This window comes from Lineus longissimus, chromosome 1 (assembly GCF_910592395.1).
Source record: "Lineus longissimus chromosome 1, tnLinLong1.2, whole genome shotgun sequence".
Taxonomy (NCBI): domain Eukaryota; kingdom Metazoa; phylum Nemertea; class Pilidiophora; order Heteronemertea; family Lineidae; genus Lineus; species Lineus longissimus.
In genome coordinates this window covers 5,751,328-5,774,716 of record NC_088308.1, presented here as the reverse complement: position 1 = coordinate 5,774,716, position 23,389 = coordinate 5,751,328, and the positions used below count along the sequence as shown (strand labels likewise).

Sequence of the window (23,389 nt, the reverse complement as noted above, 5' to 3'; positions counted from 1 at the left end):
GGAAACTGCTTTATATTTTTGTGGTTTTTGAGGATGGCATATGGCACAGCAACGCCTACTGAGCTTCATGTGGAAGTGCCTTGTTTCAGGCTTGGAGTATCTATGCTCATTTAAAGGATTCTTGCAAGTAAGACTGATCTATTATGAGATGTATATACCTATATTTACTTTAATAATTCCAATTCTGGTTTCATGCTTCTTAAAAACTTGCAAATTGCATCACTCACTATATATAACAGCGTCAAAACATCTGAAGAACAGAAATTGATCTTTCAATTGAGACATAAACATTACCTTTGGCATTTAAAAAACAGTACGAGTTATTGTACACATCAGCAACTTCTATCAGGAAAAATGTAAGATATGAATAACATTGCCTTCAGGTGATTTCTTACTATCAAACAACTTAGATTCCTCGTGTTGTATTCCATTTCTTTGGTGGAGAGTAAAATTATGATGGAAAATTTGTCACGCTCTACTTTCATTGAGTTGGATTGACGTGCTCGAGAGAATTACTTCAGGTTATACATCATAGATTGACAGTTGCTTTGAGGAGTTCTGTGCTTTTATACAAGTGTTGTCCGGGTGTGTATTGATATTTCAACATTAATGATAAATGTGCCACTCTAATGGCAATCTCGGCACTATTAAACTTTCATTGGAGCACTATTTTCGAGTTCCCTTTTCTTATTCAGAGTACGAGTCAGAATGGGTTTCGTGACTGTAGCTGTGAGCAAACCACCTCAGACATCAGTTGTGCTCGATTTACGCAGTTGCTTTTAAAAGTTGTGTCACTTTCATTGGGGAGGTGAAAACTTTTCTGAACATGCATACTGGGCAATTTGATCTTACCTCGGTTTTCATATCGGGTGAGATTTCTTAGCATGTTTCTGGCAGATTGTGGAAATGATCTTTCTGTCCTGAGGGATTCCTATCATCATGTCTCATGCCATTCAATGACAGAATGAAACTTCGCTCACGAATCTTAAATTTTTTGTTATTATTTGAGTATTTCACGGTCTATTCTTTCATAAGTGGTGTCAATTTCATGAACATTGTTCCATCACTACTGCAAAAACATCACACATTGATCACGCATAGAGGGTAATTTCATCTTCACTGGGTTTGAAATTTTCACACATGTTCCTGACATTGAGTGGAAATGATTGGCTGCCTTTAGGGATTTCTTAACACCACATCTCGTGCTATTGAATGTCATTGTTAAACTTAAATCACAAATCTAAGTTATTTGTCATTGTCAAAGGGTGGTCGGATAAGCATGAACATTGGGAAACACGCTTCCTCGTTCATAAAAACCATGGTATTTTTGGTACATTTCTAGATATTTGTACCTTAAGGTCAGAAAATCTCATGATAATCAAAAGTCTATCATCTGTTACGGTTTGAATTCTGAACCAAAGAAAGCCAATATTTCTAATTTCCTTCCAACTTCTTGTCATTTCCTTCTCAAAGCTATGAAAACTGTCAAAACTTCTCCATAAAGTTTTACAAAATTTAATTGAAATTGATTCCACTTTATTTTCCATTATAACAATTGTGAAGGAAATATAATCATTTAAATCCCGAGGCTGTAGCCACAGAATGCATTTCAATTAGAGATTTCAATCTGTCGAGATTTGTGGCAGTTTTATATGGTTTTGACCTGTGGCATTTTGCAAGATTATCATTAAGTTGGAATATCTCTTCAAGGACATCTTAGGATTAGCTGTTGATAAATCAAACCGAACTAAAGCCTTAACCACGAGAACTGACTTGGCTATTTCTAGTTCACATTCCAAACTCTTTTTCCAGAAATACTCTCTCTTGTTGTAAATAGAAGTTGAACGCAAATGCTTTGACATTTGAAGTCTATATTGAGTATAAATAGTGAATGTCAGATTTGTGGACCAGATTTAAGTTTGGCATTTTGAGTCGATTTAAGAACTTCGAGAATACTCTAGAAATAACAAGTTAGAAATAGAACTAGTTGCAATTTCTTGTCATCACTAAGGTCAAACTGGTCTTGATTGTCATTTTCTCCTGAAAAAAGGTGGCTAAAAAGTTTTCCTCTTTTTCCATGTGCCTTGTCAAACTGCTTAAAATATGAAGAAAAACAAAGCAGTAAATAAATGTTAGTCTCAATTTGACCAATTTTCTTTGCAGGACAATGATATCCCTGTCAACCAGTCCTACGCTGTTGCCCCCCATCACTCCGGTGTCTTCCCGATCCATGACCCCCTCTACGAGGCTTGGAAGAAGGTCTGGGGGGTTCAGGTGACCAGCACGGAGGAGTACCCCCATCTCAGGCCAGCCAGGTTCAGGAGGGGGTTTATACATAAAAGTATTAAGGTAGGTACAGAAATTGTGTGTTTGGTTTTGGTGACCCACGATTCATTCAATACCCTCTGTTTGAAATACATGTTTTGAATACAGAGCAAGTGAACAAGATATAGACGAAATTTGGATGATTTGTTCTGAAGGATGAGTCCTGGCATACCAGTGGATGATTTACAGGTGCAAGATCTACCATTAATGAAACATGCTTCCAAGCATCAAACATTTTTGTCTTGACAAACAAAAACTGATGTGTCATGTCTCTCTACCCTTAAAAGCAAAAACGCATTTCCTTCAAAAACGACAGCTATGTTGATGTTGAGCGATCTCAAAGTACCAGGGCAGTCTCAATAACTTCCCCGGACATGATAACAAGTCAGCAAGCATTCAAGTGCAAATAACACACAGTGAGAGAGATAGGTCAAGAGTCATAAGCTACGTTGCCATATTGCCAATATTTCCTTCGTGTCTGGTATCACAAGCCTGAGATCGTTGTTGCAGCAACGAGACCAAATTATCTCGTTTGCAGTGGTCATTGCAGGGAATGGCAACAAGAACTGGTCATTGCTGGCACCTGCAATGACTGCAAAAAAAGTGACGACCAAGTTTTTAGCCTGGGTTCTCTATTCTGGTTGGTGGTGCAATATTAACTACAGTCAGGCTACCTTTAATGCTTCATTTGCCAAGTTCATAACGGTACCTAAAACCTACAGTATATATACACAACCAGGTTTTTTTGAAGTCATGAAACATGTGAAATATTGCTACTTCTGTGTTATATAAATATGCAACAATGACTAAAACATGAGAGGCAGTGTTGCTAAATTTAAAAATAACCTATTGATGACAGCTCCATTGTTGTGGAAGCCCAAACCTTTTAGCAAAATGCGGAAACTTTCTGATGACTTATTCTTTGCTAATTTGCGAGTTGACAAGATTGGCAACAGTTGTTTCTGGGTTAGCATATACCTTATCAGGCGTGATATTTCTGTGAACGCTTTCTTCAATTCGCCATTAAATCTGCCATCTCCAAGCACCAGACCCATTTACAGATATCACATTCAATCTAATTGAGACAAGAGTACATTTACGTCAAGTAGGTTTTGTTCCATTTATCCTCAACAACTACTTCAGAGTAATGGCAATACGAATTGAGGAAATGGCTTTCTCTAGTGAAAGGTTTTCTGTCAATAATGGGAAATGTTTCAACAAGTTACATGCAGTGGTACACATCTTTGATATTTCATTTAAAAGGTCTTTATACCACCCCCCCCCCCCCCCATTCAAATATTCCATGAAAGTGTACCAAAGCACAGTAGAATCCTGGATTTCCTTGATTCAATGATTCGATTTTTGTGCTGGAGTTGGGCCCTTGTGCAATTCAATACTTTAATAAATTTCCGTGCTCTTTTTTCCCTCAACAATATTCCCTTCATTATTTTGATATCGGCAAGGAAACATATCATCTTTGTAAAGCTACACCACTTTTATTGTGTTGTTGCCAACGCTTAATAAAACATAAAAGTTGTAATGTCATATCGTTAATAAAAACCCCGATTCTAAACCAGATAGGATTTCTTGCAATTTCGAATTGAAATCATAAATTTCTTACCAAAGATGATGCGTTTTCTTTTCTGTCAGTTTGAAATTGAAATTCTAATTCTAATTTCCTTATTATGAAATTCCGCAATAATATCCGCATGGTTTCATGTTGCTTCCGCAATTTTCTGATCAATCTTGGAGATGAATTTCACGCGCACCTTCGAGGCATGTGGTGAAAATCTTCAAAAGGGCAGTGTATCTAGTCAAGAAAAACTTCAAACGATCGAGGCTTCATATCTTATTCACATGATCCCTCAGGCAAATATCCGTTTTACCATGATCTTCTTGCCCGAACGTTAACGGTGGATACCTTAGAAAATACTGATTTGTGCTGGTCAAAAGCTATGACCTGGCCATCGCTGTCAGAACTGAAGAAACAGCGATATACTGGACTGAGAAAACCCAACTTTTTAGTTCTGTAACAAGCTATTTGATCTGGGGAGAATACTTCACTGTGGCTTAACTTGCTCCTGAAAGACAAATTTTAAAATCTGCAAGTAGGCCCATTTTGGTGACACTTAGTGTGGATTTACCCCCTCCTGCTTCGGCCCTTCGTTACCACTTTCACAGAATCTCTTCTTTCATATCTTTGTAGGTGCTACCCAGGCAGACGTGCGGGCTGTTCACACACAATCTCTTCCTGGACAAATACCAGGGCGGTCCAAGGAAGCTGGATATGAGTATACGAGGTGGCGAGTTGTTCCAAACTTTTCTAAATAACCCAGTAAGTATTTGTTGTACTCAAAGTAGTCGAGCGTTCTTAAGGGGAACTGCGCCGTAACTGTTGTTTCAGCCAAGAATCTGAAAGGCAGGGCAGGAAAGGACACAGACTGAAAACAGCTTACTGTGCTGCCTGATCTGAACTGACATCTGACTGCAAGCTTCTGGAACCAATAAGATGGATAGCAAATTAGTGTATAGGGTTAATCACTGAAAGTTGGTCGGCTTTGCTAATTGTCTGGGATTAATTGGACACTGGGGCTCGGAGCGAGGACAACGCCTGAAGGGGTAGCTTTGATAACGATACAAACAATCAATAGTGTTATAAATGTGATTTCCTTCGGGCGAAAGCCAAGCTCACTAATTACTTGGCAAATACATATCATGATCAACTTGGGAGACTTCCTTCAGTTGAGCTGTAATTGTGCGCTGAGACAGTTCGCTGGTGCAAAGATTGTGGATAGTTTTGATTTAAAGCTGAACTGAAACTATAGGATAGTCTGTTGTTTGTCTTCAGTTTCATCACAGGCTGAATTAACGTGTGCTTATATAGCCTACGGATGGAAGGCAAACAGCGATGCTCCATTTGTGAGCTCTATAAGTATCCGTTGGAGAATTGATCTTGGTGTATTGACTTACATCAAAGGGTGAAACCACTATGAGCGCAGCATGAGTTAAAGGTCAATACGTCCGCCGTTTGTTAAGATTTTTTAATTTGTGACTGAGTTTGAACTTTTCGAAACTGGGGAAGGACTGATGTGACTGCAGAAGGAGAACGGGGACAGAACCAAGGCAGCCATATGGCACGGAACCCGAGATAACTTCTCAACAATTTCACTGCTGTGAGCAGTTGAGTGATGTGCACTGGCGATGTAGCAATGAACAATTAGTCTTCTAGTATCCATCAATACTTCTTCATATCTTTCTGTGCTTCAAACCCACGACACAATAGCCAGCCCAAAAATTAATTAGATAACAATTAGTTCTTCAAAACTTCCTAATAGTACATACACATCGAATATGATAGACAATTTCATCGTTTGACTCGCAGCTGGAAAAAATATTACTTTGTTCAGTAATTGTTAATTTCAACATGATGCTGGAGTTATTAACAATTATTCAGTGCAAACTACTGAATGTTAAAAAAATGCTTGCTTGCAAACTTAATGGATTTGAAGAATGTTACCATAACATAACGCTAACTCAACTGTAAGTTAGTTTTCTCATGCCATGGAGTAATAGAAAATAATACTTTTTTCTGCAATTCACAACTTGTTTTAAGAAAATTGCAAAAAATAGTTTCCGATTAATTTTCTCGTATCTCCGAGATGAAAGTTTTTTGTTTTAATCGAATTCAAACTTGATACTTCCTAGTAAATTGAACACAATTTTCACTTGCTTTGATGATTAATTGTTAGCTGTCAGATGAATTTCAATACGCACACAAACAATTTCAAAATGAACTGTGTTTATAGATCGCTGAATAATTTAGTGCTACATGTATCTTATATCAAAAGCGTGATATTTTCCTTCCTATAATGAATTTCAGTTGATTTAACAGTGTAAAAGCAATACAGCTTTCAGATTAACAACCCAGATTGATTCATTGAAATTGTGAAATAGCAGACGACAGGCTTTGTTCATGTTTGATGTGTTGTTTGGATTTGAAATCTGTGATACCGGTACTGGTACTGGAAGTGGTGAAAAGCTTTGTAGCTTAGGTATCGAGTTTGCCAGACTTTCACAGGCTTATTGTTGATCATAAACATGTTGATCAAATGACTACATCCCGCCTGATCCGTATTCCTATATCAAACACTATGAACAGTCAGTGGATGGCTTGTCTCCTTGTTGCACGAGTCACAGACATATTCTGGGGTATGTGAAATCATCGGTGGTGTAGTGGCTGACTAGCAGTTAAGAGGTCCCTGGTTTGATCCTCACTGCTGGCGTGAGACTATGGGCAGGTCTCTTTGCCTTACATGCCTAAATCTACCCAGGTCTTAAAATGGGTACCAGTCCGAAATGCTCGGGTTGTAGCGCTGATTGAACACCTTATCTGAGTTCTACAGAATGGTTTCATTTGTGCATCATAAAGTGCTATATACGAAATAAAAGTATTTCCATCTTCAGTTGCCTGATAAACCGTTGGGCCCCAGTAAGTTCGCTAAGTGTAAACCCCATGGTAGTCTTCTTCGGTCATTCAAATAGATGAAATGGCTGCCTCATCTTAGAAAATACGAACCAGAAAGTAGTGGAAATAATTCTGTTGCCAAATATAGAAAACAATCATGTCCACACACCGTGAAAGGAAGCGCCGAGTGTGAAACAGGATAAGTAAGTCTTGACGACATTGGGAAAAAATATCTCGGTGAGATGAATTGGCGCATTCGCTTGGTTGGCGTGGATGATGAAGAAGGAATTATTTCATTAGCAATGAATGTGATGGTATTGTGGACATTATTGTTTTTGGTTGACATCATAAAGCTTTTTTCTCTCGATCTAATAAAGCTGCTGAGGTACTACAGAGATTGTGAAGGGCGGAGTGATCTTCAAGTTTTACACCATTACCTGCTCTTCTATTCTGCTGCTGAAAGCTAGAGTTATGTCCCCTTTCTTTGCCTGCCCTTATTGGAAGCTTCCTCTTACCAACCGTTCCTTTTACTCTTTCCAGATCAACATTTTCATGACGCACATGTCAAACTACGGCAATGATCGCCTGGCAATTTACACATTTGAGAGCGTCGTGAAATTCGTGCAGTGCTGGACCAATCTTAAGCTAAAGACAATTCCTCCACTCCAGCTTGCCAGGAAGTATTTCATGATGTATCCAGAAGAGGTGGACCCAATTTGGCAGGTAGGCAGTGTTCTATTTTTAAGAGGAGGGCAGTAGTCTTACTCAGGTTGGCCTTGCCCCATACAGGCTATTAACTCTTCGAACTTGATGGTGCATGCTACTTGGTCGCCGATGAACCATTACTCATTCATCAGATCATAACTAATGAGATATGTTGTTTGGTGTTTTCGTTAATAAGCATGCTTATACTCCGTCATGACAGAAAGGTAATGAATAGTTGATCAGTGTACGACAGCACATCCGTCATAAAGAGCCGTGGTCTTGTTTATCTTCGGATCACATGAATATTTCAACACCGGCATTTCTCATCGAAGACTCGTCACCAAATCAGCTTCTACCGTACCCAGCTTGAAAATTCTCAGAACCAAAACCTTGGTTGGAGAAGAATGAAAACGAAGGTTGCTGTCTTTACAATTCAGTGAGCATCTGGTAAACTTCAATACTAGACCTGACATTTCTCAATACCCTAAAGACTAGCCATGAATGAAAATGACAACTATCTTTGTTTTTACGACTTCATGAACAGGCAAATTTTGATCAAACAATTGAATATATTCGAACTGACAACCACCGCTCCCGGGGAAAACCTATAGTCTACCATTGATTAAAGGAAGCACTTCAATCTGATGTGACAATGGTCAGAGGAACTGAATCAAGCATTAAGTAACTAAGTTGCCATTCAAGGCCAATTGTAGCGCAGTAACTTAGTTAGGTTAGATAAGGATATGAGGCAGATGCAAATGAGAAACATGAGTAGCTTGTGATGGACCCTCTGTCTCACTGCAGACAGGGTTCCTTGACCATGCGACCCCATTTTGCAGCCAACCTTAGTGGCATACCACAAATTCCCAGAACAGCATTAGGAGAAGGTATTCTATCACAGAATGGCTGTAACCGTTGATGTAGGTTAACAGAAGTTGGTTTCGATCATAATTTTCTTATAGAAAAGCTGTCACTGAGGTGTCAATAGGGACTAAGACACCAGAGGCAGTTATTGAAAGAAATGTCAATTTTATCGCATTTTGGTGGCAATGGCAACAGAACATCTTAATACCACATGTACAGTAGGCTTGGGAAATCTGAGATTGATTTTATGAATACGGTATGTCTCGAAAAAAAAGGTGATGGTTCTGCGAACAGATACTGCTTGTTTGCAGCAACAAAGCATATTGGAAGAATCTGTAGTGAACTTTTTAATCGGTCTGTTGGAAGCTCGGGGCACATTCTCCTAAAAGATGGTATTCCAGGATGTTTACTACTTTTAATTGTCATACCATATTGTAAAGCTGCATGTACATTGTAAGAGGAAATAAGAATTAGCCCCAAGTTTATGAGAAATGTGGAGTGCGCATTCTGTATTGGAAAACAGCTTGTTTTGGCTTGAGGTATCGTGTGAGCTTACGCTGCATGTGATAGAAAACATGGTTGTTGCTAAATCTGCTCTAGTCAGAAAGTTGGACTCGACAAATGGCTACTGGCATAACTATGGTCACTGTTATGAATGATGAGATAATTAATGAGAAGGAGCTCAACAAGTTAATAACTTTATGAATATTTCGTTTATGCAGTGGTGGTTTTGCCGACGTTGTCGATAATCCCACCGACGTCGTTCGTGAGCTACTCCATGTTTATGATCCACGGCAATGCCGTGGATGAGCTCGAGTCCTCACTCTGCCAAAATGAATTCTGTTCATGATGGAATTGGAAGCCATCATCGTGCATGGATTAGTGCAGGAAGTGGGAGTGGATGCCACAGAATCCGAGAGGATATGAGGGCAGAGCAGTGGTGCGCACTGGTTGAGGGGTTTGGCTCACATTCCAAAGGCCGCTCACTCTCTTCTGCAACTTGATTTCTATGTCAGTCTCATCACATTCCAAGGGTCCAAGGGTGATAGGTTCGAAATCCTTCCTTGTCCTCGACCCAACTCCCATAGAATAGGTATCTACCGAGCAGCTGCCAATACAGTGCATCACTTTGACCAGTGCACTCCAAAGTTGTTTGTTTCCTGTAACAATAGCTGCAAGTGAAACTCTAGAGAGTTGACACTGGGGAAAAGCAACTATAGTGTGAGTTACGATAGTGCTCTGGCTAACTGTTGATGTGATTAGCGTGGTAATGTCCTGGAGATGGTTCCCATCAAGCATCCTCGTGAGACCTCTGTTCCTCATGACGGGAGATTGTGGTCATTGGATGTGACACGAGGACAATAACTCTAATATAATGGCCAGTTTGTTGATTTCGAAATGATCCGTCATGGATGTAGGTTTCTTTTTTGGCACCAGAACCAGATGGACCATTGGAACGTGTTGAGAGGGTAAGCTTAGATTTCTTTGACAAAAATACATTCCTTGCCAAAGGAACCAACATTCTTCCAGCTTATTACATTTACCACAAACCAAGATCACACGAATTACTTCTGCCACTTGCCTCGTGACTCCCCGCGGCCTTGCACCGCCCAACCAAGACCACCAAACCAGGTACTATTATTACCAGGGTCACGCCTCGCTGGCCAACTGCTGATAATATGCTTTGATCATAGGAATTAAGTCTGACATGTTGTCACGCAGCACCTGACTTACTCTGAACCGCCTCCCCCTGGGTCCCCGGCCCACATCGATCAATTATTTCTGACACGGTTAATGATCGTCGTCTGTGAAACGAATCAATAAACTTCACACTTATTTCATGCAAGACGTTAATGTGCTGGTCGTTTAAGATTTGGGACAAAACAGATATGCTGGGAGTCAGGGGTCATAGCTTTATCACCGCGTTGCTCCAGATCCAGCAGATCATTTAGACAGCGTCACGGATCCATACAGACACATCCATATCCACTTCTATGGATTGAATGGTTTCTTTTGTAATTGACGAAAAATCCAATATCGTCTTTGCCAAATATATGTCTGATCAGATTGTCATTTCTTCAGTCGATAATTGAATGGAACGAAGTGAGATGAATAATTTATAAAGTTTGGATCGAGATATTATTAGAAATTACAAAGAGAGTTATTGAGATTGTTAGCAAATCACATACTATTGATACCAATCATGACTTGAATTTGAGAGGGTATTGATACAGAGTGAGATAGCGATTCTATTTCACTCTGAACCTGATCTAATTTTGACCCGTCTCACGGGGCTCGAGTCTGATATGTCTGGAGTAGCTCTGGATGATACGGTCACATTACCTTAGGATATTTTCTGTTTTCTAATCACCCCGGGTATCAATTTCATTAAAATGGTCCCACTGGTAAGCCACATCGATGTCAGGAATATAAGGGGTTAAAAGGGTCAACCCTGCCAAGAGCAAGATGGGGTTAGGGAGGGACAAATAGACCCAGAGACCTATTTTGCTGCAAATTATTAAAGAGGCACTTTAATTATGAGACTTATATAGCGCTAAATCCAACAGGTTTCAGTCGCTCAAAGCGCTTCACATTATTACCCCTAGCTATTGGCCTGTACATTCATGATTCAAGCTCTACTCCCTGGGAGTATTACAGGTCCGAGCTGCAGCTATACAGCGCTCAGGACTAACATTCATAGTGTGCCAACTCTGCCAGCTAGTTACCCATTTACTCCTGGGTGGAGAGAAGCAAGTAGGGTTAAGTGCCTGGTTCAAGGACACAAAGACGAAACAGCAGTGACCCTTCCGAGAATCGAACCCACGACCTCCTGATTATGAGCCCGGTGCTCTTAACCACTGCGCCACTGATCTTCCCCACTTTACCCATTGGGAACATTTTGCAATCCATATACCAAAAAACTAAAATACAAGTCTGGAGGAAGCGCAGCATTAAGCTTGGTGAAGATATCTTTGAAAAGCTACCTATCAGGAACTCTTCCAGCCTGAGTTTCTTCTTAAATAATAGTTGACAATGGTCTTCTAGAGGTAGAGATAGAGTTTCTATTCATCCCTGATTTCTTTCAACCAGTCAACTGTATCCTTCTGAAAGAGGTAATATTGAGATAACTTGTGTAAAGTGAGGCTCCAGTCATCCAGATTAGAGACATACTTGATATCGGGGAGAAATATACCCCATTGGAAACGATAACCCACCACGAATGGATACATCAGTGTGGGATGATTATTGTATTTCTATATCACCGCTTCACTAGGCCAGTAATGTGAGCTGGACAGGCATTCTTCACACAGACTAGGTCTGTATGAGATATTTATTGCAATTCTATACATCGTACTTCTCCTCGGTTGCATCCAGCATGCCACGTTGATACTTGATCCATGGATTCATTCCCGTGGACGGAATCGCCTTTATTGGATCGGTGTGTTTACCCAGAAGAAAACCGCGGCCACAACTGGGACATCTGGTCCAGTGATTGAGATGTTCTTGAATGCCGCGATTGATGATATCGCTGGCCATCCAATCATGAGGAACACATCAGAGGTGGTATCTCAATTCATTTCGGCGCAACTTGGGAAAATTTACTTGGACATCCGATGGCACAGTTGTTAGATTACGCGAGATGAAAAATTATCTTGGCTGCAGGAAAGAGTTTATGTTTTGTCTGATTCCACACCAGGCCATCAGTTTATCCGTAAAGACTAAGGAGTCCTCAGTCGCTTCTAATCTATAGGCCCACTGACAAATGACGGTATTTCAAGTAAGAGTAACAGAGGAGAGGGATAGTGTCTCTCTGTGTCTTGCTTGTTACTTAAACTCCATCTGTTGCTGTCCCATTAGGCATGATCCTTCGGTCACTTCAAGCACTGTCTCCCATACAAATGACCAACACCATTTATCTGGTAGATCAAGTAACAACCAAGTAGGCGCGTTAACGATTATATCTCCATTTTCTTGTTGGTGTTAAGTTCAGACGCAGCTGATCCCAATGACTATGTGGTTTAGAAAGAGTCATTTATACCAGTTTGCCGCCTGGAACCCTGACACTTCCAACGGCCAGAAGATGTCATCATTTTCGATCCTGATGGTCGTGGGTATTCAACAGTCGCGTTATCAGAATACTGAAATACTTCACTTAATATTGACGTTCAATTTCCTCTGGAGATTTAATTTCCGCAGAGGTTATTTGCCAAGGGGGAACATAGGAAATACATCTTCTACCTAATTAATTTAAATTTTCCCTGATATCTTTGAATCGGCTAATGTTATTTTTAGCTCAGCTGACGAAAGTCAGTTTGACTTACTCTTAAAGGCCATAAGCCTCAAGCTCTTCAATTTCACTCATTAATGGCATGTTTTGTCATTATTTGTCCAAGAGTCTACTTTAGTGGGGTGATCTAGGCAAATCAAAATTGAGGTTGAAAGAGACCTACCAGGTACTTTCCATGTTTTGTACATTGTACCCATGTATTTCAGCCGAGTGCCAGGCCCTTGGGCCTCTTGTTAATCAGTTCTTGTAAACTCTGGTAACTCTCAAAGACATTGAAACGATAATCTCGCTCAACTTGGTTTCACTCAGATTAGATGTGCATTCTATCCATACATCTCTACATCAAAGTATGGGTGAGGGCGGTCATGTTAGGCTGACATGGACAAAAGGTTGCTGTAAAGACTTGATTGGCATGTAATCATATTTTCATGATTGGCTGATCAGGCTTGTGATGGTTTTAAAGATTGTACTTGTCACAGATTTGACTGGTTCGAAATGAAGTCTCTTCCTTGTTTTTGTAAACTGTTTCCTTAAAGGGAAATTTTAAGATCATTATTCAACTGAAAAATCTCCTTTTTGAATTTGATAACCTGCTTTTATGTTCCAAATTTCTAATATTTCAAAGAATTACTGCCTTAATTTTCCAACTGTGGATCACATACTTACCAAATTCCCGTTTGGGGATAGAAAAATATGTAAATTATGTAGTTATTTATGATGTCTTTATCCTCTGATGGACTTGTTAATCCACCGATCGCGTTTCATTTGGTGTCGATGAAACTTGGAGATCACCGGAGGATTTACGCTTCTATTTTCTGTCTCGGGAGATCAGCAAGGTCGATGTGTATTATGAATGAGGATAGGGCGAGCTTCGTAGCTTATTTCCTGTCACTTGATAGGTGATTATCGGTGGAACATCCCAAGTGGTGATGTGTCTTCTTGCTGATGCAGGACCGATGGAGATGACAGCAAGGTTGTCACCTCTCTTGGATGATTCTTTGATCGTAATCATGATATTATTTGACATTTCTTCTCATCCAGCATATATGTTAACCATCCCTAAACAAAAAAGCTATTGGAAGCTAATAAAGAATAGGTGATATGCCAGACACAGTTGTTTTGGGGCGTGAAAGAGAGGAGTCCTTCTCAGAAATAATTTGTAGCTTTAGTCGACGTGAACAAGCCGGTATGAAAGAATGATAACCATTAAGCGGCTAAGAAACAAGAGAACCATCTCAGACAGTCCGACTCCTTTCCTAATGAACGAGGGATCTGATGACGTTCTTTCTCCGGTAATTAGCCTGAGCTGACGACACCTCCCGTAGATATCTGATCATGCAAATTTGGGGAAATACGGTGGAGAAGGAAACGGTCAATATGATGACACGCGACCAGTAAGAAATGCGTGGAGGAGGATGGTTGATGTGAGGATTGACCAGAGTAGATGACCAAGTGTCGACGTGGAGATTTTGTATCATATATCAATGAGACAAGTGCTTGGTTTCCCCTTTCCTACTAAGGTGGGGCTCTGTTGGTAAGCAGTGGTCTGTTGCCTTTTCCCCCAATGACTGATTTGCATACATAATAACTGCACTACATCATTGTGTGTAACTGCATATTTATTTTCCTGGTCAGCCTAGTTGCCTATCCTCTTCTGCCTGATTCTAGATCCTGCACCATCTTCAACTCGACATCTGACACAGCTGCATCAGCCGATGTTCTTCCAATGTCACACTGTCTAATCATCCTCTCCCTAAAACAAGATAGCCTGGCATTAGCTATAGGATTGGCGATGTAATTGCTTTTGTGGAATGTTGTTGGGCTTGATGTTATTCGGAATGGCAGTGAATGGTTATTGGGCCACCCTCACATCAGGGTAATGTTGATACGTGTCTGCTTTAAGAGTTATAGTTGTTAGAATGGCAGTTAAGACTGGTGCTTGGACGATTTTGTGGAACAGTTGGAACCACTACAGTCTGATGATATTGTTGGCAATTACAGCAATGCAAAAGTGACTGGCCTGAGGTAACAAGGAAAGAGCCAAGCACGAAGATTGTACCTGTGACCATCCATACAATCACAGAAGCAGTGCCATCTTCATGTCTCAACATTCACAGTCTGAACCACCAAAGCACTCCACACTGCAGCCTTACTCTGGCATCACTTGCCATCAAACATTGCTGCCTCTCTTGGACATCTCTCATACAACGTGACCGAACCACTGAACCTTGCTTCTCACTTTGGCGCCAATAACTCTTTCGCTTGGCAGGATAATGAACACTCTGGCCAGCCTATTTACAGAATGTATATCAAAAATGAAATTTTTATGTTCTCCTGTCAAGAAATAATAAGATAATTTGACGATATGTGGATAATATCAGCAAATGTCAGTCTGTTGTTGTGATGGCCTGGCGTTTAGGCGCAATGGACATTTGGTAGTCAGCACTGGCTGGGGGTCAAGGGCAGACATTAGTAGTCCGATTGTCGCTTGAGTGATCCATGATAAGACTAGGATGATTGGTCTTATTTTCAATTACTTCTTCTTTATCTGTTGCTTTAATGGAATCTTTCACAAGAATAAGGCTTGGCATGACATTCTCCATCATTCATTTTGGGTGTCAGAACTGTCAGTATGTCCAAGAAAAAGGAAGCCATAGATAACAGGTACAGGTGATTCACATATATTCATCTTCTAAATATTTTGTCATATGGTCCCGACAGCTAAGCCACATGGCCTGGACCCTGCTGACTTTGGTGGACTTTGGTTTTGTATCAGAGTTTTCCTTCTCCTAGACTGTTTGGCTAGAACGGCTAGAAGCCTCCCCCCAGTCCCATAAATTATTTTGGCAATTAAAGCATTTGTGAAAAAAGGGTTAAACAGCTATCTCGTAACACTTCTCTGCAAATGATGCAGAATGGTATGATTTCGTGTTATTACATTCTCGTGAATAACTTCGAATTGGATATTGTCAAAATGAGCCATAATATATGAATTGTTAATGGTGGCAGAAGATACTGCTAATGATGTGTGGAGCTTGCAGAAAGATGGGGAAAATATTCATACATGCTGTAGCGAATAGTGTAGAATACAAAATTGAGAGAATTCTGCCGTAAGCTGTTGTAGAGGAATCAGGCCCTCTAGACAAAATAGTTTGAAATGCGCACTCAATCTCTCATGCAATTTAAAGCTGCTGCACAATAAGGTGTTATCAGATTTGGTTTGGAAACTAGAACGAGGTTGAGTTTTGACGATGGCTATTTCATTGGCCAGAAACAGTGATACAAAGCGATCGACTTGATGTCGTATTAAACCACAGAGAGAGAAAAGAACTTTCTCGTTCTCGGATCAAAATCTAAACCTCTCTACTATCGCTATCTACTATCTACTATCGCTATGCTCTCATCCTTCTTTCTACTGGACATGTTATTACCATATTTCATGTCTTCCTCGGCTCACTTTCACAGAAGATGGTGATAAAACATGCATATTGCCAGCCGGCGCTGCATAGTAAATGTACATGCATTAAGAGTTACGATTCTGCGCCATTCTCATTACTCTCTCTTCCAATTACTCTTTATTGAAGATGGTGATAAGACATGCATCTGCCATGCTATCGTTGCATAATGAATGTACACGCATGAAGAATTATATCTCTGTACATTGTCATTACTCTCCCTGCCGATTGCTCTCAAGATGCCACTACATTTGTTCTTGTTTTAAGTTATAGTGAATGAACTTGTTGCTCATAGCGATGGAAAATGGGAGTTGTGAACTTAACTGTTTGATTGGGATCTCCAAAGTTTATAGTAACTGCAAGTAGTAACTGTCAGCATGGCAGCAAAAAGGGAAAATTATGGTTTGCGAATATTCCCTCGTGGGTGTTTTTCAGCATGAAGTTGTTAAAACCGTGATGTTATTGTTATCAAATGTGACCCGCTCTACCAAAACTAGGCGCTTGTCGCATCTGAACTTGACAGGTTGATACGGACTTGTTGTTCATTTCCCTATTGTAGACCTTTTGTGAAATGTGACCAAATCAGTTTGTAATAGATTTCACAAAAGGTCTACAATAGGGAAATGAACAACAAGTCCGTATCAACCTGTCGAGTTCAGATGCGACATAAGCGCCTAGTTTTGGTAGAGCGAGTCACAAATGCACATTATCTTTGCGGGAAAATATTTACAATATGAAGCAAAAGTAAACAATCATATGAACATGATCATATATCATGGATACATTATTGATTATTGGTTATTGATTATTGATTATTTTGCATAGAAACCAATAGAATTTTTTCAGTGTTCTGACAATGTGATTAACACCTTTGTAGTAAAATTGTAACCTTTAGGTTATTTTTAAAAAGACAGGAATATTCAGGTTTGGCGTAAATTATTCACTAGTTAATAGCCGTGATTCCTGGGGCTCAAATTTTCTGGATGCTACATTCAAATCTGGTGACTGATCAATAGAGGAGGAATATGGTCGTAAGGTAGAACCTCTCTATCAAGGACACCCTTGGGACTAACAAGTGCTGTCCTAAATAGAGAAGTTTCCTGATTAGAGGAGTCAATACAACTCTGCTGCCAAGGTCCATCTAATACGAGGCCACCCCCCTTATTTGTATTCACAACCATTCACTAATGGATTGTTATCGCTGTATCTTTGCAGAATCCATGCGATGATAAGCGCCACATGGCCATATGGAGCACCAATAAATCCTGTGATATGTTACCACGGTTTCTTGTGATTGGACCACAAAAAACAGGTGAGTTTGTATCAATGGTTGTAAAGTGTCAGTAGATGGGGAGGTTGATGTCGGAGGTGTATTGGCACTGGTGCTCCTGAATAAGCTGGAGCGTGAAGAGTAAATCACGAGAGTTAATCAGCTCAAGCCATTCCCAAGCAGACGCGTAACTTGATGTTTCACGACAAATTGTTTGATGTTTCAGGCACAACAGCTTTGTATACATTCCTATCTATGCACCCTGCCGTCCTCAGCAACTACAAGAGCGCTGAGACATTTGAAGAAGTCCAATTCTTTAGTGGGAAGAACTACTACAGGGGCTTAGATTGGTAAGTAACTGGAGAATAGGCGTAAAGTATTGGTCTCAAGTTGAGACACATTCATATAAGCACTCTGAGAATAATTTCATGAAATAGGGCATCTTGTTCCTTAAGTTACATACATGGCCACTCAGAGAAAACGTGCATGAAATAGGCGATCTTGTCCCTTATGTTTCTAGACCGCTCAGAGGCCGATAGTGGTGACACAAACACACGAGAGGTGGAATACTGAGTGGGGACCTCAACTCCACAATGGCAGAGGCTAAAAAATCGCTTAAGATTCCCTAATTACCTTATGTGGCTGCAGAAGTTGTCCTGCAGGCAAAGTTGTCGTTGGATATCTAGAGGTGGAGTTGATTTGCCACTTGTTGCATCATTATCGTTGTCGTCACTCAGGTGTCATGGCCCAGCTTTGGTCTTCCGCCCCCTACTAATCACATGAGTAAATATTTCAGTGTTTGGGGTTTCAGGTACATGCGGTTTTTTCCACATTCAAAAAATACCACGAACAGTTATATATTTGAGAAGAGCGCCAACTACTTTGACTATGATCTGGTGCCAATGCGAGCCCATGCACTTCTCCCTCGCGCCAAGCTAATCACAATTCTCATCAATCCATCCAAACGGGCCTACTCGTGGTATCAGGTGAGTCATCCTACACAAATCAAGCTGTTTTTAAAGGCCTATGTCATTCATAATGACTTGTGGCCCATGGAAATTTATGATGGAGGCTGTGTTGTTTATAGTTGTAGTTGAAGTTAAGGACTCTAGATGTCAGCACTGCCCTTCATAACTTCTGCAGACAACTGTAGTGACGTCTGCAACAAAGAGATTGTGGGGGCTGTCTCAAAAAACCTCAAATTAAACTTATGAACTTCTACATCACAGTTTGCTTCAAGTTGTTTGAAGTGATTTACAATACTTTCAAGAATATTTACCAAGTAAAAAAGTCAAAATAAAACAGATTTAACCGAGATTTCTCTCTGTTTAGCACATGCGAGCGCATGGGGACCAAACGGCGCTGGCGTATAATTTCCACGATGTGGTGACGGCCGGAGATGATGCACCAAGAGATCTCCGTACGCTTAGACATCGCTGCCTGAATCCAGGGTATTATGCTCAACACCTGGAGCGGTGGCTCGACTACTATTCGCCAAAACAGGTAGGATTCTCTCGGATATATAGTCCTCAGAATCATCCATTCATCACAGCTTCACTGTTAAGTTCAATTCAGCAATTTCGTTTACCCTCAAAAACTCCGACACTCAGACGCTGATCGCAAAATAGGCGAATTTCATGACTATAACGTGAATTTTCCTTTTCAGTTATTAATTTTGGATGGGGAATTGCTGAAGTCAGATCCTGTGTCCGTCATGCATAAAGTCCAGAGATTTCTCAGAATAGAACCGTATTACAATTATTCAAAATATTTGAGGTAAGAAAAGTAAAATCTCAGTCTAGTAAGCAGGGCATTCTCCTCCTGATCTTAAATCATCCTTGTTACCACGCTACTCCCAAACTCGTCAGTGTGATCTTGTATTAAACATTATTAGGTTCGAGAGCCCCTTGTACTGGTAACATGTTCCAAAGTGACAAGTTGAAACAAGCTACCATCTTCGAATGAAATAATATCAATGCTATGAACTATGTACATGTACCTTCTTGCCAGGTGTCTGGCATTAACCAACATGGAACTATGTTTGGGGAATAAAGTGTTGTGGAAGTTAGTTCTGGGAGTGACTAGGGTATGTGACACAATCATAAATTTCATTTTGCATTATCTTGTTTTGAAAAGAAGCTTTGAAATCTTAATTCAAATTTCTCACGTTCTGTTCTTCCATTTCTTTCAGATATGACCCCAAAAAGGGTTTCTTCTGCCAAGTGGTGAATGGGGATCATACGAAATGCCTGGGTCGGAGTAAGGGCCGCCAATACCCTCCAATTGAAGACCGTGCGGAGAAGTACTTGAAGTCTCTGTACAGGAAAGCTAACGTTGCGCTGTCCAAGCTGCTCAGCCGTCTTGCTCAGGCACAACCTGAGTGGCTTCAAGACGAACTGGCCGAGGCTTTATAGGAGAGCGTCAGACTTCTATTTCTAGTTACAATCAAAGTGCTTTGCAACACCTTTCACTGTTATGTATCTCTGATTAGATGCTTTTGGTAGGATATGCTGCTGTACAGTGCCCTATTGAGTTCGACCTGCAGTGAGCAAGAATGAAATAAGTACAGAAAGTCAAATTTCCTTGACTGGGATTCGAACAATTGATTTTTGGATTGCTGGTCTTCTGTGAGCTGTTGAAGTGAGCTGTTTTTCGGCACCGTGTGACACCATTAGTAGAGCCAACTAGAAAAAAATGACCAGCCGGGGGTTTTGTGATACCATTAGTAGAGCCAACTAGAAAACAATGACCAGCCGGGGGTTTGAACCCACTACACTTTGATTATGAGTCTGATGTCCTAACCTGTACACTGCCATGCTAGCTTGATGTGTGGTGCAGCATCCTCCAATAATTCCATCGCTTTGATACAAACAGAACAATGACATTTCAGCATTTTGATGAAAAGTAACTGCCATCATCATCATTTGTACATAAAAACATTAACAAAAGTTTCATTCAGCTTAAAGGATATTATCGGGCATGCTAATCAATTATAGAGCTATGTCTCTATATACCCAGCAGATCTTGCCACGAGATTTTATTATAAAAGTTTCTGGCTGATACCATTATCATTGGTGCCTAATGAAAAGAAATTGAGAATTCAGATTATTAAAAAATTTTCCTCAGAATCTTCACTTAATCAAATATTTTCTGTGATCAAATAATTCTCAATGCTTTTCAAAAGATTTGATTACTGGATCATAATTTATTGATACAACTTTGGTGCCTCGTCAGATTCGGAAAATAAACATAATCTCAAGCCGAATTGAAATTTCTATTCTTTATATGATTCATTGAGATTCTTTGAATTTTATGCCACATTGGAATCTTGTTTGATATTTAGTCATCATGTGGAGATTATTATGAACATTTTTGATTGTTGGAAAATTTTCTCATCCAAAAATATGACATCAGATTTGAAAGTGATCATATTTTATGAGCAATAGCATAAGAGGAATGGTTGTGTGGTTGATAGGATAGCATATACTAGTACCTGGGGATAATCTGTTCATTGGTGTCATGATGCTGGCATAAAAGCTCAGATGAGAAGAATTTACACCAAGATTAATTGTTAGCCAAGTTATTGAAATACCAAGCCCTGGTATGTATGATGTACATGTTATGACCTATTTATGAAAATAGAACAGCATTTGATTGATCTATCAAATGGATATGATATTATCCAATAATGTAATCGAAGATGAAATTGATAATGTGGAAAGGGCATTACCTTTCCTATAATCTTTCTATTTGTATAGAATGATTGATTTGTATAGAATGATTGATTTGTATAGATTGAATGATACCCAGATTTACCCGAGGGTCAGAGGGACAACTCTGAACTCTTTTTAAAAGATTAATCTTTAAAAAGGATTAACAGTTTTTGCCAAATTACCAAAATTTGCTCAAAGAAATTGTCACCAAAAAGTGCAGAGTTGTTAAAACCTTTGATGTGACCATTTATTGTAATATTCTTCAGCACTGATGGACGGTCAAGAATTTGAGAGATAACAACGTTGACTTCTTCAACTTTGTCATGTTGATATCCTTTTCCTATTTCAAGTTGTACACCTTATTCGGGACCTCTGATTCTCAGGTGAATTACTTTAGCTTGTTTTTTTGCCTGTGCATTGTTTTATAATGCACACCGCGCTATTATAACAAATCATTTTTGTATGTTGATGATAGTGGATGTGAAACTTTTGTGGATTTGAGTGTTATTTTCTGTACGATTTTTTGTACTGCCTGTAAAGTGTAGACTTTATACTTGTAATAATGTTGAAAATTGGCAATGTGAGTTGAGATTTCAGCATGCAGGGCATGTTTGATAGACCCACTCATATGTGATCCACTCTGGCAAAGGGAGGCTTTCGAGTAAAATTCTTCAAAATGAAATTACTTGTATCGTGTTTCTTATGGTTCTGGCCAATGTAAATGTACATGTACTCTGGAGTGCGACCAGATCACATTTACCAAAAGATAGTGGTGTTGCATAACACAAGGGTATCTTGTATTCCATTAGAGTAGGCCTAACCAAGGCTGAAGAAACAGAGTATAGCTCTTTCACAGTCTCAACAAAAGCCGGCTGCCCAGGGTTGTGTCCTATTTTTGATCAAACTATTACAGCTCAGTGACAAGAGGTCAGAACCTTTGGGCTGATCTATCTGAAAAACACCCTACTGGTGTATTTGGTTCGAATTTATGTAGGATACATGACAATCTCTTGAAGATTGACCCAGATGTGGACTTGGGAGTACAATGTACATCACTTTCTCAGGTGTAAAGTAGAGAAAGCCTTGTCCAAAGGTAGGTTTCTAAATCGGAAAAAAATTTGAAGGAGCAACCTATTTGCTGTATCACGTGGCCTTGGTGGTCTCTAGACACAACTAGGCATAGTGGAACTTTCAATATTTCCTAATCCTTCATGCAACCTGCATCCCCTTTTGCAAGTGTGGGTCACATATCACATTATATCAAATGTAGGGCTACAAAATTATACAGAGAAATTCTTGAAAAACACTAATCAAAAAAATTCAAATGCCAATGAGATTTCGGAGGTGATACAGGTATTTGTTAGGCGGTAAAGTGCATTTTGCTCCTGCCTTCTTGAAAGGAGACACATCTTCCTAAATCTCCAACCATTTCACACTTAATTCACTCCAAAACACTTGCCTTATTGATCCATATTCTTTTTAATCAAAAGACAGCGAGGTAAATGCATCTGCTGAAAAGTACATTTATCAAATTCAAGTGCAGTAAATTCATCTCTCAATGATGTGCAACTTAAAATTAGTTAAAATAATATGACTGCATGTAGGAGCCTAATGAGTTGGCATTGTATGGTAGAAAAAAAGAATGTCTTTTTTGGTAGGATTGGAAAATTATTTGCATGCTTTTCAATTCTATTTTAATGCGGATTTATATTTATCTGTAACTTATGATCTGGGTCGTTATACATGTAGTGTTCATTTCAAGAAGACACCCAATGTTGCGTCATGTGGGTGTCCCTTGCTAGTTGACAGAACATGTTTGGGGGGGCTGATGGATTTCTTAACAAGCACTTGGAAAAGAATATTAACATTTTTCATTTTTTATTGAAGTGAACCTCGTTTTATGTACTTGTACAGGTTAGTTTAGGGATGGTGTTTGTGAATGGGTTAATAGGGTTTTGAAATATGTAAATAAAATATCTACTGTTGTAAGTAGATCATACTGAGAAAGGATTATTTTATAACTAATACAGTTGGGTTTTGTATTGAAAAGTTGTATGTCATAATAAAATCGGTTATTGTGAAAATTGGTCGATGTTTCTTTCTTTGCTCTCGGCTTGGTTATGATCTTACAATCGGAGGGTTCTTGGCTGTGTGTTAGAAGTCCTGAAGATGTCACAACCTGCTCTCATGAAGGAGACATTGCTGTAGCGATACACATTAATGTCACAACCAAATATTCCCCAAGTGAAAGACTGCAATAGCACAACATGGATGTGACAACCTTCTTTCCAAAGAAAACACTGT

The 23,389-nt window shown here is 39.7% G+C and overlaps 1 protein-coding gene across 4 annotated transcripts in view; it reads left to right on the top strand.

The window, feature by feature from the left end:
- The window catches only part of LOC135486659 (bifunctional heparan sulfate N-deacetylase/N-sulfotransferase-like), a 70,426-nt gene extending 47,274 nt beyond the window's left edge, over positions 1–23,152 (top strand). For all 4 annotated transcript variants that reach the window (XM_064769671.1, XM_064769643.1, XM_064769652.1 and 1 more), the window contains exons 6-14: positions 2,164–2,349; positions 4,532–4,660; positions 7,331–7,513; positions 17,318–17,414; positions 17,599–17,722; positions 18,184–18,358; positions 18,705–18,875; positions 19,039–19,148; positions 19,564–23,152. In XM_064769671.1, coding sequence (XP_064625741.1) covers positions 2,164–2,349; positions 4,532–4,660; positions 7,331–7,513; positions 17,318–17,414; positions 17,599–17,722; positions 18,184–18,358; positions 18,705–18,875; positions 19,039–19,148; positions 19,564–19,786 — 1,398 coding nt within the window. In that variant the 3' untranslated portion in view covers positions 19,787–23,152. The remainder of the gene's footprint in view (positions 1–2,163; positions 2,350–4,531; positions 4,661–7,330; positions 7,514–17,317; positions 17,415–17,598; positions 17,723–18,183; positions 18,359–18,704; positions 18,876–19,038; positions 19,149–19,563) is intronic.
- The last annotated feature ends 237 nt before the right edge of the window (positions 23,153–23,389 follow it).